This window comes from Sinocyclocheilus grahami, unplaced genomic scaffold (genome assembly GCF_001515645.1).
Source record: "Sinocyclocheilus grahami isolate Dianchi unplaced genomic scaffold, SAMN03320097.WGS_v1.1 scaffold1.1, whole genome shotgun sequence".
Taxonomy (NCBI): Eukaryota; Metazoa; Chordata; class Actinopteri; order Cypriniformes; family Cyprinidae; genus Sinocyclocheilus; species Sinocyclocheilus grahami.
In genome coordinates, this window is record NW_015505180.1 from 301,883 (window position 1) to 317,936 (window position 16,054).

Sequence of the window (16,054 nt, forward strand, 5' to 3'; positions counted from 1 at the left end):
ATGGAGGAGGGAGGCGCACAACTCTAGATCTACACCCGCGCGGAGAGGCTCTGCTCTCGGGATGCGCGTTATCGCCACAGAGACCCTCGACTGAAATGGAGAAATAAAACGCCATGTATCCAAAACAACCGCGGATACCGACGCTGTCGCCTTATTCCGGGCATTAAGAGCCGTATCGCCGCGTAATTAGCTGGAGGGAGGAGGATTAAAAGCAAAGGGGGTCGATCATGGGGAATGAAGCGAGCCTGGAAGGCGGCGAAGGGGCGCTCGCTGGATTGCCAGCGGGACTCGCACCTGACGGGAAGGGTGGCTTCATCCAGATGTCCACAGGGGTGGAGGCAGACCTCAGTAATCTGTCCGAGGAGGAAAGAAAGCAGTTTGTGGCCGCTATGGCCAAAGCGCAGTCCAGGCAAGTTCAAGTGTCTATAAATATGCCGTAATGACGATGATGATGGTGTCCATCCCTCCAGTGCCGGAGCGCTTGTGTTGGACGCGTCTATGATGTGCTTGTGTTTTGATCATCAGGGCACTGCAGGTTGGCACATCACGACAGCAGCAACGATGCAAAACATGATCACACCCATTCACGCTCTTGCTGCGTGTTTACGGCCGTTTTATAGCGAGATATTTAATCCAGCCCAATTTTCAGCCATGCATGTGATTGCAATTCAGTACCTCCTTAGTGCACTTCTGTTTTATATATATATATATAGAGAGAGAGAGAGAGAGAGAGGTACAATTACCGCTGATTTGCACGAAACGCATTTTGTTTAATTAGTGTCATCATCGTTAATATGGTGGGTTATTGTATGTGCACAGTGGATGTGCAGTGTTTTGATGAATGTAGTTTTCTTTAAACCGTCTTATTCAGTCCATGCAAGACACCAAGGTTATAGACTGAATTTTTAAAAAAGCATTTCCTTGGAAAAATATGAATCCATACTAACGAATATCTGTCATCTGTGTATCCAGATCCGTTGCGTTCTCCATGCACACTCCATCTTCCTTCTGTGGGCTGTGTAGGTGATGTCATGAGCTGCTTTGGAAAACACTACCTGAGAATAACACAAGTCTATGAAAATTCGATCACTTGAAAGCACGCGATCGACATTTCCTTTGACATGATCTCATTCGTAAGCTAATTGTGCCTTTAAAGTTGCTTAGGCGTAAATGTGTTATTTTTACCCAAGCGCAAATGGGGGGAGGGGGTATAAATATTAATATGACTAAATATAGCACTGCAAGCAAAAATTCCATCATGCTCATTGATTGCTTTGATTATTTTTGTGGAGTGAGCGTGCAGTGTTAAACCTGAAAACAAGGACCGTGTTACAGTTTAAGCGATTATTGTATGTTGTTCGCTGTCCGTTGTGCTGAAACGCTCGCAGTGATGCCGAAGCGAAGAGCGCCACTCGATTAGAAACGACACGAATCTTGGACGTGGCGTGATAATCTTTGGGTGGCTGAATGACAGAACACTCAAATATATGTAAAATAACGCCCATGAGAACCACCAAAAGTTTAAGATGCTGTGCTGAACAGCCATTGAGTTAACAATAATGATGCACTGAAATTTAATCATGGTGACAATGGGCCAAAAACTAAAAAGTTTTATTTTAAATTGAGATGAGCTAATTAGCCTCATAGCCCAAACACAGGAAACCCCTATTTATTAAAGCACTAATAACCAGAGAGCAGCCTTCTTTATCGTGGCATGGGAACATTAATATCCTTACTGGGAAACTCCAATATGTTTGTTAAAATCTTGACCACAATATGAAGGTTATTATATATAATTTATGCAATGTAATATATATATATATATATATATATATATAAAGGTAACCATTGGTGTGTAATTTAAGCTTTTGGCCTTTTTTGTGGCCTGAAATTCTGACGCATTCCTTAGTTAGCAGTTGTATTTCTTTTCTGTCACATTAAAATTGTGACAAAAACATTGACGATTAACTTTGTTTTTGGCTTACTCTGTGTGTTTTGTTACCTCAGTCTCTTCGAATGAATAAACAAGTTAAATATTATTTACTGGCAACAGTAATAAACTGCATATGTATTGTGGATATGTCTCATTCTTGTTTAACTAATGTTATGACCACAGAGCCCATTTTAGATTTACATTTTTCTGCTGCATGAATTTTGCTTTTGATTGATTGTCTGAATAATTTGCAATGCCCTTTTGAATTTATTTTTTTTTTATTTTTTGGGAAATTTATCCAGAATTGCAATTAAGTAAATAAAGTATATATCAGTTAATCACAGATTTTTCTAAATCTGTGTTGACTTGAGGCTAATGAATGTGAAGTTCATCTTATGTCTGTTCACTCCACAGGCCACCAGAGGCTCAAGCTGGTGGCACCAGAGTCCCAGCAGGTCTCAGTAAAAGTCGGACTGTAGATGCATTTGGAGAGGGGCTGCCTCCCAAGCCAAAACCTGGACGGAGCCCCTCCTCCCTCAGCCTTCTTGAATCACGTTTCCGGCAGGATCCCAAAGACCCAGAACAACCACAAGCCGGCATGTTCTCATCTGGTTTCTTAAGTGGGGCCAACCCCCTGAGTGCAGTTTCTTCTGCTGTCTCCTCTGCCAGCATCCCAAAATTTAGTTTGTTTGGTGAGGATGAGGAAGAGGAGCCTGCAAAGCAAAAAGGAAAGCCTCCTGGTCCACAGAGTGGAGCAGGGAAGGGTCCTCCGCAGCAAGGGGGTAAGCCACCACAACAAGGTCCACCTAAAGGACTGGGGCCTGAAGGTAAGCCTGGAGGTCCTGGTTCCCAACAACAAGGACCCAAACCTGGGGTACCAGGAGCTCAACAGCAGGGACCTAAACCTGCAGGACCAGGACCTCAACAGCAAGGACCCAAACCTGGAGGACCAGGCTCCCAGCAACAAGGGCCTGGGAAACCTGGTCCAGGGGTTGCAGGAAAACCCAGTGGACCTCAACAGCAGGGTAAACCTGGGCCGGGGGCTCATTTGGAAGGACCTGGTAAAGCTGGGCCTGCTCAAAGAAAAGCATTGTGTCCTCTTTGTAATTCCACAGAGCTGAATGTGCAGGCCAAAGACCAGCCACCTAACTACAACACCTGCACTCAGTGCAAACAGCAGGTGTGCAGCCTGTGCGGCTTCAGTCCACCAGACTCAGCGGTAAGAGACATATCCGCTACCTTCTCTACATCAGTCATATAGATCTCACACTGGTCTTACGTTTTATCCAGATATAGATAAGAATGGCATATATTGCAGATTTTTCATAAACAATTTACAAGGCTCTATTTTTGAGTCTTTCTTTGAAGACATCAGTACAATCAGTTCATATTTGGTCAAGCTGTACGGGGTTTTGTTTTAATAACTCTAATTTGGTTCTGCTTAAAATGCAACTTGCACTAATTCCTCTCGTCTCTGAGTTTGGGAGAAAAATATTGGCACAGAAGGTGAAAGATTATCAAGGTCACTTACATCACCCAGACAGGACGTGGAGGAAGTTGTTTTTCACTGTGTTTAGAAACTACATTCATGAATTATATAGGCAGTGATTATACAGACAGTTAGCATTATTCCCGGGTCTATGTTAGAGAGAATAACAATATTAATCACACAGTGATGATTGTACAGTGTTATTCTTGTTTTTAAAGAATTAAAGTGTGCATTCCAATAAATGACTCAACCAAAACAACAATAAAAGTAAATGAAATGTTTTTCATGTAATTAAATCAAAAGTCATGGCTTTCAGAGCTTACTAATCAATCCAATAAGAATAAAGGATTACATATAATAAAGTATAACCGCAAGTTCTCCACAAATTAACATGTTGCATATGGGGTGTTTCTGTTGAGTGGCTGGCTATAAATGAAAATATTTTGATTGCTATTTTCTATATAATGAGCTTGAGGTAATGCAAATGCTAATCAATATTCCACCAGAAATGGTATTTGCTGCATCTGTGCTCATGTGCCTTGTCTTTCTCTGCATGTTTCTACAGGGTAAGGAATGGTTGTGTCTGAACTGTCAGATGCAGCGGGCAGTGGGGGGCATGGAGCCTCCTGGACCTTCAATGATGAAACAGCCCCCCAAGCAGGGTTCTGCACCTCCCTCCCCACAAAGGAAAGAGCCACCATCTGGGTCTTCCTCTAAGGGTGAGACAGGGAAGAAGCCCCCAATGTTGACCAAACAACAGAGTATTGCTGATACGGGGAAAGGAAGTACACCTCCAACTACACCAACATCTGGACCACAACAGGGACCTCAGCCTGCACAACTAGGGGCCAAGCTTGGGCAGCCTCCACCTCTTCAAAAACCTTCACAGAGCCCAAAAGGTAGTCCTCAGCCTTCTCCTGCAAAAACTACTCCAAAACAGGATGGAGGGGGCTTTTTTGGGGGATTTGGTCTGGGTGGATTGGCAGAGGTGACAAAAACCTCTGCAGGTGCCCAGGCTACTGAGTCAGTCACAGGGAAACTCTTTGGTGGTTTTGGTGGGTCGTCCAAACCTCAGGCCAGCTCTGCTGCTCAGGCCAGTGAGTCGGTCACAGGAAAACTCTTCAGTGGGTTCGGTGGGCTCACGGAGTCGGCTAAACCTACGGCAGCAAGTTCTCAGGCTGCCGAGAGTGTGTCTGGAAAGATGTTTGGTTTTGGCTCTTCCATCCTGAGCTCTGCCACCAATCTCATTTCTGGGGAGGAATCAAAGTCTACCCCCAAATCTCCTCCAGGATCGCCCCCTGATTCCCCCGTTGGGTCTGAAGCAGACTCCCCTCCTGTATCCCTCCCTGACTCGGGCTCAGAGTCACCTCCCGATACACCACCTGTTTATTCCAAAGAAACAGCATCTCCCAAACCTACAGGTGCTGAAGGAATATCATCAGCGGACATGCCCCCTCCAAAATCGACAGAAATAGTGGGGTCTCCGACTCAAGTTTCAGGCTCTGAGGCCCAGTCCTGCTGTCCACTATGTAAAGTGAAGCTGAATGTGGGTTCAGGAGAGTCACCCAATTATTGTGCCTGTACAGAGTGCCAGAAGACTGTGTGCAACCTGTGTGGATTCAACCCCACTCCACATCTCTCAGAGGTAAGAGTTTTGCTGCAGCTCCTTGTTAAAGTGTTTTTGAACAGTTTTTTTTCTCCTTAGTTTATTGGTGTATTTCCTATTGAAACAGGAAATTGGGCCGGAACACCTCAAAGGGCTTGTTCTGTTTTTAACTGCCTATAGCTTTTAGTTTTTCATCACGGCCAGCAACACTAAAAGACTGTTTATGCTACTTGTGTTTGCTTGTCGTAGGCAGGTGGTATTTATAATTTAGGAGGATGGGCCATTCTTATTCTAGAGGGCATTTTATTGGACAAGAATTTGTATATGCTCCTATGAACAAGATGAGTCATCTGTTTGTTTGTTTGGTTTTTGGTCCATTTTCAAGGAGGAGAAACTCATTGTGTCTATGTGCTACTTTTTTGTCAACTTACATATAGACAGCATTAAAACTAACAGTTAACCCATTGTTAGATAACCTCTGGTGATCAGAGGTGTGATTTAAAATGGGTTTGGGTGATCTACGGTTCTTGCGTTTCTCTGGAGAATGGCCTTTTGCTGTTGCTCTTTGAAGTTTTGATTGTTATTTTGCATTATACATAAGACTCATCATTCCTGTCCCTGTTTACTTAAAAAGCTCGACACTTCACTGTGTAATCCAATGCACTTTGAGCCTCTTCGAGAGAATGTGTGTGCACTAAAGACAGAGAGAGTAATAGTCTGATCCCATCTCAGATGACTCACCAACTCTCTTCCTGTTGGAAAATAGCCTTTGCTTTTTAGTGAACAGAGAAGGAAGGGAGGTATGTTTTTAATGTTTTTTTTTTAAATAAGCAAAGGAATGTTTAAAAAGAAAGTTCATCTAAAAATGAAAATTCTGTCATCATGTATTCACCCTCATGTTGAATGAATTTTCATTTTTAGGTGAACTATGTCTATAAAATGATAACTTTAATGTGTTTTAAAATTATTCATAAGTTTTGCTGTCATTTTATATTTCATATTAACATGAGTTGCCTAGATGAAGTATCTAGACCTTGAGGACTTTTTGTTGATTAATAGGTTATATAATTATTTAATATATTCTATAATTACCTACTAAATTATTATATATAGTAGATAATTACAGTAGCTAATTACAGGGTTCAGTTAGTCATAGAATGCCTGAAAATATCAGGTTTTGAAATTACAATTTTTTTGTAAAGTTCCAAAAATGCTTTTGCTCTTTGTGATTTGGTTGTGTAGAGTTACATTTGCATGCAGACTGGTGTGTCAACATAAGTCTGTCCAGTGAGGGTAACTGCCTGTGTGACTCAGAGCAAATAATTGTCTCTGGTGGGACACAGTTGTCTTCCTTAAGCCATATCAAATCTCATAATGTGTGTTGTTGTTGTTTTTTTTGGTAGGTGTATTGTACACCTACATTAACTTGACTATGATCATTTAAATGTATTCATTTCAAGGATTGTTCTCTGACATACAAACTAGCAATGTTTTTCATATGGAAAGAAGCCACTTACTCTGGTAAACAAATTTGCTGTAAAATTAGGCTAATCAGGTATATTCTGGTACATTTAGTGGTGGTGTTGTTTTTTTGTAATAAAATACGTCAATAATTGTTATTCCAAGCACGTCTTTAAACAAATTATAAAATTCCTCAAGGGAACCTCATATGTTCTTCTGTCCGTATGAGCAGGTTATGTTGACATGCTTTGACCTACACGCCGCGGCGGCCTTTGATGGCTCTCACGTTTAAACCACCCCGTGTTTGATGGTTGGTTTGTACACCAGGTTGCTCTGTCTCTATCTAATCCCGTGAGTCTATTTCATGTTTTCCAAGCAGATTAGCCTGAGTATGTGCATCTGGTTTCACCTCACACGGTACAGCCAGTGACTTCACTTATTATACTGTCAGGAGTACCCTACCAAGATGGCTGACAACACTGATCCCCATTTCGCTAAGACCAGAACTGAAAGCAGAGACAGTCCTGTCATGTTTAACTGTAGACAGGCCTTATTATAGTAGACGTTAATGCATGAGACTACATGTCTTTGCAGTGTGTTGTTTATTCATCAGATTGTTCTGATCAAAATGGCTCAAGGCCATACAAAATTGTGTTATCAGGATCAGTGCTTCCATTTGAAGAACATCCTCACTTGAGATTAGATTTAGTATATATCTCTCTCTCCCTCTTCATGTGAAATTTCAACACTGCTTGTGCTACTGTGACAATGTGGGGTGAGTGTGCATGTGAGAGTTTGAGTAGTAATCTGTTTGAGCTAACAGGATTTAAAGGGCAACAGCTGAGTTTTTCTAAAGGCCACTTAAGGGCCACATTTAAAAATCTCTCAATATGTACAAGGTTTTAATATGACACACTTTGGCTTTCAAAGATTATCTTCGTTTCTCGTCATTATTTCTCTTCCCTGTCTCTCCAGTGGCAACACGCCTTCTCCATCAGGTTTTTCACTTATGTGACTGGAATTCCTTGTGGCGCTGATCCTCTGCCTCATTCCATCCTCCTCCGTGGATTTATATGACTTGAATCAAAATCTCCTATATTTTGTCTCTATTCTTTCTTCATTCTCATTTTTGGCATTTCTCGCTGTTTGTTTTGAAGAAGGTTGGAAATGTTCCCTAGACATGACAATCTATGTAGAATATAAAACACAAAGCGTTTAAGAATCTGCCCAGAATCTAACATGCTTTATTTATTTAAATAAACATTTTGCTCATGTCTTGCAGGATATTACAGGTTCAATTCAAGGTGAGCTCAACTGACAGCATTTGATAACTTCTAATGTAATTTTGATTTTATTTTCGACATCTGTCCTTTTCTTTAAAATAAATTCAAGTATCTGGGTTACAGTGAGGCATAATTGAAGTGAATGGGGCCAATCCACTTACCATTCACGTTAAAATACTGACTGTTGCAATATTATAACCACAAGACATAAACAAAATGCATGTTAGCATAATAGTAGTGTGAAAAAAAATCACTTACTAAGCTTTTCTATGTAAAGTTATATCCAGTTGACATAATGCCTTAAACCCTAAACGAGAATAATTTACAGCTGAAAAATACACAATTTTACAGAAAATTTATTGAAAGTATTTTTTATATATATATATATATAGTTGCAAAAAATATGTAGTTGCAATAAATGCATTAAGAATCCATATAACTGCAGCAACGAGGACTATTATTCTGCTGCGTGATACTGCAAAGGCACGGTTTGATCTTCTGCTGACCAATCAGCAGAAAGGGGCGTTTAATTCCCGCCCACGTGTAGAAATCAAATATTCAAGCTGTTTATTCATTTTTCCACCCAAGAACGAAAAACAAAAATTTAAGCTGAATTCTCGTTTTTCGGAAAAAAAACAAAAACACGAAAAAGGAGCCGTTTTCTCATTTTTCTACTTTCAGTGTTAAATAAAAAAAACGAATGATCGAATGATACACAGATTCAAGTCCCTCAACATAATCTTGATTTCCGTTTTTTTTTTTTTTTTGTAAAAGCAGTGTAACATTGTCCTTTTATTGCTTATGAGGTAGGTTATGTTGGGCAAATCAGGTGTGACGCTTTTTTTTTCATGTGCCACAGTGTTGACCGTTTCACAGCAGTCCCAAAGAGAACTGGACCAGAGATTAGATTTCACACTCTTGGTTTTTTTGGGGGTTTTTTTTGGTTGGCCATCTGCCTTAGGCTTTGAGTCACCTTATGTGTCATCCCTCCCCACAGTGCACCCCCACCTCAAAGATGACCCATTCATTCCATGCATATTCACAGACAGCCTGGTGTAACGTGAAATCAAGTGCATGTTGTTTTTCTTCTGCCATGTTTCTATTCTCCAAGGTTTTGCCCACACATTCACACCCACTGTGACCCATCCACCTCCCACTCCACCAGACTAATAAATTTAGCTGACTCCCCTTCTTCAGTATTTCCAGCCTGGGGTCAGATACAGCACTGCATGGCCTCCCTCAGAGCAGAACTCCACCGTTTTACATAATCCACCACCTCCCTAAATCTGAGCATCTAGCAGCCAGAACTGCTTCATGATATTGTGCTGTCTCTCTATAGCTGTAGAGCAAGGGTGATCGCATTCTGTCTTTGACCTGATTACATTTTTGCCTAGAAATGAGAAGTTAAACTCTTTCCTAATTCTTTCTAATACTTCAACTTGAATGCCTTCCTCTGTCTGCTTGTGCTGTTCCCATAGCTACAAGTGCTTTCTCCCAATCTGTCTGTTTTATCACTTTATATAATGTGTACAGATGTGTGTGTCTGTGTGCCTTCCATCACCATAGAGATCTGTCCGCCTGTCTGTTTGATTATGATGTTTGCTTTGTTTATCTTTAGCAATCTTCTGATTTCTAGCCTGCATTTCTGAAAAACACGCTCGGTCTCTTAATCTACTGGACGATGTGAATGTCCAAGTAGCCCGTCACACTGAGGCACCAAATATTTGTTTTATCTGGAGTTTCAAATATTCATTGTTTATTCTTGGTTTAATCATACAGTGTGACTTAAATGTTATGCTTTCACAGTCCCGTCTGTCTGTATTTTATTCTACATGTCTGTCTGGCTAGCAGTCAAAGCTGTGCCTCTGTACTATCCAGTACATTGAGGCAAAAACAGCCAGAGTGGCAAAAGAGTGGTAGAGGCAGAGCCAAGAATGACTGCAGGACATTATGGGAGATGTTCCTCTTTGTGGCATTAAGCTTTTATTGCTGTGTATGTGACTGTGTGCGTTTTCCTTTGAGCTCGAAAGCCTCTCTTTTAGGCCAGACACATTCCTGCAGTGTCCACCACGTGCCATCCTCTCCCTGATGTTTTGAAAGCAGTCGTATTTTTAGATGTGAAGGTGTTTTGTGTGTGTATGACTGAGAGACAGTCGCTAGGCACCCTTTCCATTAAACCAAGCTCTCAGTGTACAAAGACAGCAGTCTCGCCAAAGAGAAATGCACGCGTTATGCTGACTCAAAATTTTAATGTGTATAATATCTCTTTAAACTTAATGTTTGCTTTTTTTACACTAGCCTTTTAGTTTACTTAAAAACTAACAGATATAAAACTGACCACATCTGTGAAGACCACAGATACATTGAGTTATCTGGAGTTTTTTTGTTTTCCTTTCTTGTTAACGTCAGACACTTATTATAATGAAAACTGGCACAATTTAACCGTGCAGACAGCACCAGGAAATCGGTATGGTGCCAACACAGAGTCTTAGAGGAAGTTTGAACCTCAAACAGACCTACTGTAGCTAGCTAATAAGGAGAGGAAGTGGGGTGGCGGATGTGAGTGGAGGAGAGAAAGAAAGGGCATTGAGAGTGAGAGAGGAGGCGGTGAATGATATTCGAATTTGGAGGAGGAAGTGTGTGGAAAGGTTATTGAGAATATATGACTTCCTATTTGTTTGCTTATTGTGTGTTTATGACAGAAGTAGGAAAACTATTTGACTTGAATACTTAATTTGGTCACGTTTTAATCTATAAATTAAATAAAAAGGTTTATTCTGTGTATCTAAGTCTAGATTAACTTGCAGCATAACTGGAGTGTCTTTGTTTTGTGTACCAATAATTGATCATTTTGCATTTTGCTATATTACTAGCCCTTTAAACATTTACCTTGGTAACCACTGATTCCACCAAAATGCAGTTATTGTGTCACTACAGTAAAACTGTGTACATTTGACATAAAAAATTAAAATGACAAAGATTTGGAAAGCATCTGATGGAAGGAATTGCCATAGTAATTTTTTTATTATTATTTTACATTCGTAAAAAAAACATAATTTTGCTGGACACTTCGGTAGGAAGAAAGGGTAGGATTTGTAAGTGAATGCATTTCATTGGCAAAGTAAGACTGTCATAGTCTTTGGGCTTTTTGTAAATTTAGCTCAGTTTCACACCTTTATTGACAGATTTCGCACATTCACACATTCTGGCTTTGAGAGTAAGCACACCCATCTGTGCTCATTGGATAAGGATTCTAAAGCAGTTTTCCTGATTGACAGAAAAGGAAACTTAAGGTCAGGTTTCTTGTGCCATAGAAGGAAGAGCCTAAATGTATGCAAGAGAAACTTTTTGTTACACCTTATGTAATAAAGCAGCTAAAAATGTCTCTTGAAATGGTACCACAATAAAAATTATATTTGGATTTCTTAGGAAGGAAGGATGGGATGTTTTTTCTTGCTGTGCTTTTTGGAATTTTCATTTTCACAAATGCTTCTCTCTTGTTTTATCACATTACTCTATGCTGTGATCTTTTTTTAATTCAAACTTCATTGAAAAAGCTACAAAAATTAAAATTCACCATTGCATAAACATTCATTTTTATCTACTGTACACTAGGGCTGTGCAAAAAATCAAATGTGATTTTTTATGCGCATCTCATCAGTAAAGCCGCTGGTGATTAGTAGTAAATCTCCAGCACGTGCTTTCAGATGGAGCGGCATTTACTACACAGAGCCATAGATCACTGACAAGCTACACAAAATCACGTTCAAAATCAGCAATGAATCGCCTGCGATTTCCCATTCAAATAATCAGTAATAAATCTCAGATACACACCCTTATTAGCAGCCTAAGATTCTCTTAAGAATTCTGGCCTTCATAAAAAAAAACCTTCATGTAGTTCTGTCTGATATTCCTGTCTGCAAACTCAGCAAATATGAAAGAATGAGTGGTGAGAAGACTAGCAATGTTTTCAGCCCGAGCCACAAATAATGTGACTGCCTGAACTCTCGTTATATTGCATCATTTACAGTCTCTTCACCTCTGGGGCTGATGGATTTAGTGCCTAGTGCCTCTGTTTGTGAGGCTAGTAAATCCTAGTGAATTTTGAAATACATGAGTATGCTAGCCAGATCATGTAGAGAATGTGTTGAATAAATAAATGTTGAATTATTCATGTGTTGAATAAAATGACTCAATTTATGTTTCATATAGTAATTGAAGTCTGTGACCTGTGAGTCAAATAAATTTTCATCCGGTTCCAAGTCTACATTGCCTCTATCTGATCTTGTAATTTGTAATCTGGCACATGGGCAGATTGCTTTGTTGCTGATGAATTACATGAAAAGGTTGAGCGCAACGTTCATTTTCAAGTCCATGTTTCAGGTTCAAGCTGCATTAGAAGTGAGAGCAGACATCTGTTTTTGCTCATCATTATATTTACTGGCAATTAATGTGATCCAGCGAACATTACTTTGACCGGACTGTTTGAAAGTCTTTAAATTTTTATTTTCCTAGATTTGTAATTGTTGTTCATTGTTTCCTTAGATAGATAGGATAATATTTCCTTCTCTTCTGATGTACCTTTCAGCATGTTGAAAGACAAGTACTTTTCATAAGGTTACAATCACATCAGTCTTTCATCTAATAGAGTTTCATTAGGATTGTGTCTTTGTCCTTGAACTCTGTCCTTGCACACATACAGTATTGGGTCTTGCCATACAACTTGTGTGGGGTTTGAAATATCTATTTCTCAGAGTGTCTCTGTCCTTGCATGGCACAGGGATCCCAGACCTCCTCTAGATTTAGACTAATCCCTGTAGCCAAGACATTGGAGAACCAAAATATAGCTAAGCATGCCTCAGCACTGAAGCCTAACATAGATCGCTCTGAATTTGCATCAGCCAGTGGGTCATGATTCCTCATGAGAGGACTGTGGCATCTGCATCCCCCATTAACATGTAATATTCATCTCTGACGTTACCATTTGTGGTGCATCCAGTGTCATGGAGTTCGGTGCTTGATGCCACAAGTTTCAGTACATTTCAAGTGTTGCTCTTTTTGTAGCTTTCAGCAGCTCCAGTGTTTTTCTTTAGAAAATACATCTTTAAAATCTGTCTAAATAAATTCATGTGGGTTGGAATATCAGGGAAACAGTCATTATAAACAGTTGTTAGTTTTAATTGAGCTGTGTTCAAATCTCAATCACAGCTTAAGTGGGGGATAGAATTTTTTCCCATGTGGTCTCTCAAGTAAATTATGCTGAAAGGATACTAGTTTCCGTGAACAACTATAGACCACATTCCCTTTATTGCATTTTCCAATGTGTTTGCTAGCAGATTTAATTGGCTCTAAATAAATAATTTTGTGTAGCCTACCTTTGTAAGTTGGATAAATACCATACATTAAAGTATATCTACACAGTACTGCCTAAAACTGCTTAAGAAGTTAGCTTGTTTAACGTCAATAATAGCCTAAAAATAAAGACCATTGCACCCACCTCCACAAATACAAATGTATATTATAAGTGCAGTTTTTGCTGAACAGGTTTTTCTGACATTGAACTGATAAAGATTCATCCCATTACTATTAATAATAAATGAACAATCTCTTAGGTTACATACAATTAAAATCACTCCAGAAATTGAGTGAATTATCCTTTGCTGTAGTATCAGAGGTTTATTAGTTAAATGGGTTGTGCAACATTGAAAAATCAAAGACTGGAAATGTATTATAGCATCTCAACTTTCAATACTTCCTCTCAAATCTGCTATTATTCATTTCTTACAGAAAGAATGGCTCTGCCTAAACTGCCAGACCCAAAGGGCTCTGTCTGGGCAACTTGGGAATATGCCACCTACACCTTCTCCATCCAAGTTACCAGCCAAACATGAACCCACCCCTCCATCCTCCCCAGCCTGTGCTGCATCCTCCACCCCTTCCTCTCCTGCACCTACTGCCACTGCTACCCCTGCCAAAGGGCTAAAACGGATGCCCAGCATAACTCAGGCCCCAGCTGACAAGTCTGAGCCAGTCTCAGCCAAAGTTGATGCTAAAGATGTCAAAAATACAGATGCAGAACAAGGGGTTACAGCAGAGCCAGTACCGAAGAGTACACAGGTAGTACCAGAAAATATCAAAGAACAAGCACCTGGCACCCTGAATGAAAACACAGAGGGCTTAAAAACTTCATCTGAGCAAATAGTTAAGGAAGATGCCCCTCCTTCACCTGATGTTTTAGAAGAGATTGCAAATGTTAAATGGGCAGATGTAGAACATGCTGAAATTGTAGAACAATCTGAGGACCCTACAGAGGTACAGAATGCAGATAAAAGTGAGCCAGAACAGTGCCAGGTCCAAAAGCCAGAATATGCTAACACTTTTGAAACTGAGCCTGAAAGCAATCAGGAAACACCTATAATTGATAATGTAATTCAGACCCTTCTTGTTAGTGACATGGAAGCTATTTCAGAAAATGAAATGGAGCCAAAATGCACTGAGACATCAGAGCCAGCAACTAAGATCATGCAAGCTCTCCTATAAGCAAGGAACCACATAGTCAGACCACAGAGAAACAATCTGAAGAGCTCGCACAACCCTCAAATGTAGATACAGTAGATAACATGCATGTAAAGGAAAGCTCTATCAAGACAGCAACTACTGATCATGATCAAAGTAGCATAGGGAATGTGCCAGAGAGGAAACCTGAAGCCTCTGTGCAAATTGAGGCACCAAGGATTGAGTCCAGTGATGATCAGCCATCCTATAATATTACTTATCAGGAAGTATCTGCAGAGCCAGAAAATAAAGCAGATCAACTTAAAAATGGGGTCATAGTGGAGGCCATTTTAGATAATGAATTTCCAGAAGAGCAGGTTACAGAAACAACACAGTTATCCCCCCCAAAATAACCCATTTGAAAAGTCAGAAGTCACTAGCAAAGATTCTAGTCTTAAGGCAAATGATATTTCTGTAGATAATATCAATAAGAATTCTGAAAAAAGTCTAACAGAAGATAAGATAGAGGTAGAGGACACATCACAGACACAATTAGATGAGCCCTCACCATCTCCAGTTATTGAACACAACTTCACAGAAAACATATTGGAAAATAGAGCTGAAAATGTCAGGAAATATAACCCAAAGGAGCACTGCACTAAAGAGCTCTGTGTTGAAAAAGAGGATAAGCCACTGGAAAAGGAACAGATGAGCACAGATAAAACAGAGCTGGAAAAATGTATGCCAGATCAAGCAGGTGGAGATTTAGAAATCTTTGAGAACACAGAGCAGAAGACTTTCACTCTCAAGACTTTGTCTGACAACATACAATTTGAATTTAGTTCTGAAAGCACTTTCTCTGAACAAGAGGTTAGTCCAGATAATAACATAAAAGAGAAAAATATGGAGGATACATACGCTCCAGCTCTTCATGAAGCTGCTCCCAAACCAGAGCAAAAAATGTCAGAAACAGAGAAAGTCTGTGAGCAAAACACAGAGTCAGATGCTGTTGTTACAGAGAATGAGAATTAATGTAAAGTCGTTAGTGATGGACTATCATCTGTTAATTATCATAATGTTTCAGAGTTGGTAGAAAAACTATTAGGCAGATTCCAGACTCTGTGACAGAAAAATATCTAGAACAATCTGCCATGCCAAACGGTCTTACTGATCAGGAAATAGAAGTCCCCTCATCCCCGATGGTTAGTAAGAATGAAGACAAAAAAAGCATTAATTGAGATCAAGCCTGAAGAGCTGCAGTTGACACAACAAGTCCAAACCCCTGCTGTAACATCTACTACATTTTGTGAGAAAGATGAATTAGCCAGTGAGGAGCTGATGGAAAAAGCACTGGCTGTAACTGACCTGTAAATCACCAAAAAAGCTAAATTTGAATCTATAGCAAAATGTGTGCCCCATAGCCTAGACCATGATGTAGATCTAGTCTCCCCACCATCTACATTTAGCCAACAGGAAAGAAACAAATCAGAGGAGGGGAAGTTGACCTCTGAACTACAAGAAAAATGGGATGATGTGCTACAGCCATTGATAAAGCCTAATAAAACGGATAAATCTGGAGAGGTAACTGTACATGTAGCTGTAGAGGTATAGATATCTTGTAGATAAACTAGGTTCATTGTGTAGACACCTACTGTATCCAACAGTTGATCTTAGGTAGAGGTATAGATCAATTGTAGAAAAACTAGGTTCATTGTCTAGACACCTACAGTATCCCAACATTTATCTCATGTAGTTCTCGTATCTCTTTTAAAATATAATGCATGTTT

The 16,054-nt window shown here is 39.9% G+C and overlaps 1 protein-coding gene across 7 annotated transcripts in view; it reads left to right on the top strand.

Annotated features, from left to right (window-relative positions):
- pcloa (piccolo presynaptic cytomatrix protein a) overlaps positions 1-16,054 on the top strand; it is a 41,300-nt gene continuing 25,246 nt past the window's right edge. For 6 of the 7 annotated variants that reach the window (XM_016266686.1, XM_016268199.1, XM_016270455.1 and 3 more), the window contains exons 1-4: positions 1-409; positions 2,348-3,152; positions 3,988-5,067; positions 13,560-13,889. In XM_016266686.1, coding sequence (XP_016122172.1) covers positions 228-409; positions 2,348-3,152; positions 3,988-5,067; positions 13,560-13,889 — 2,397 coding nt within the window. In that variant the 5' untranslated portion in view covers positions 1-227. Of the gene's footprint in view, positions 410-2,347; positions 3,153-3,987; positions 5,068-13,559; positions 13,890-15,107; positions 15,849-16,054 lie in introns of those variants that run through there. The other variant, XM_016271255.1, reaches the window with a different exon arrangement.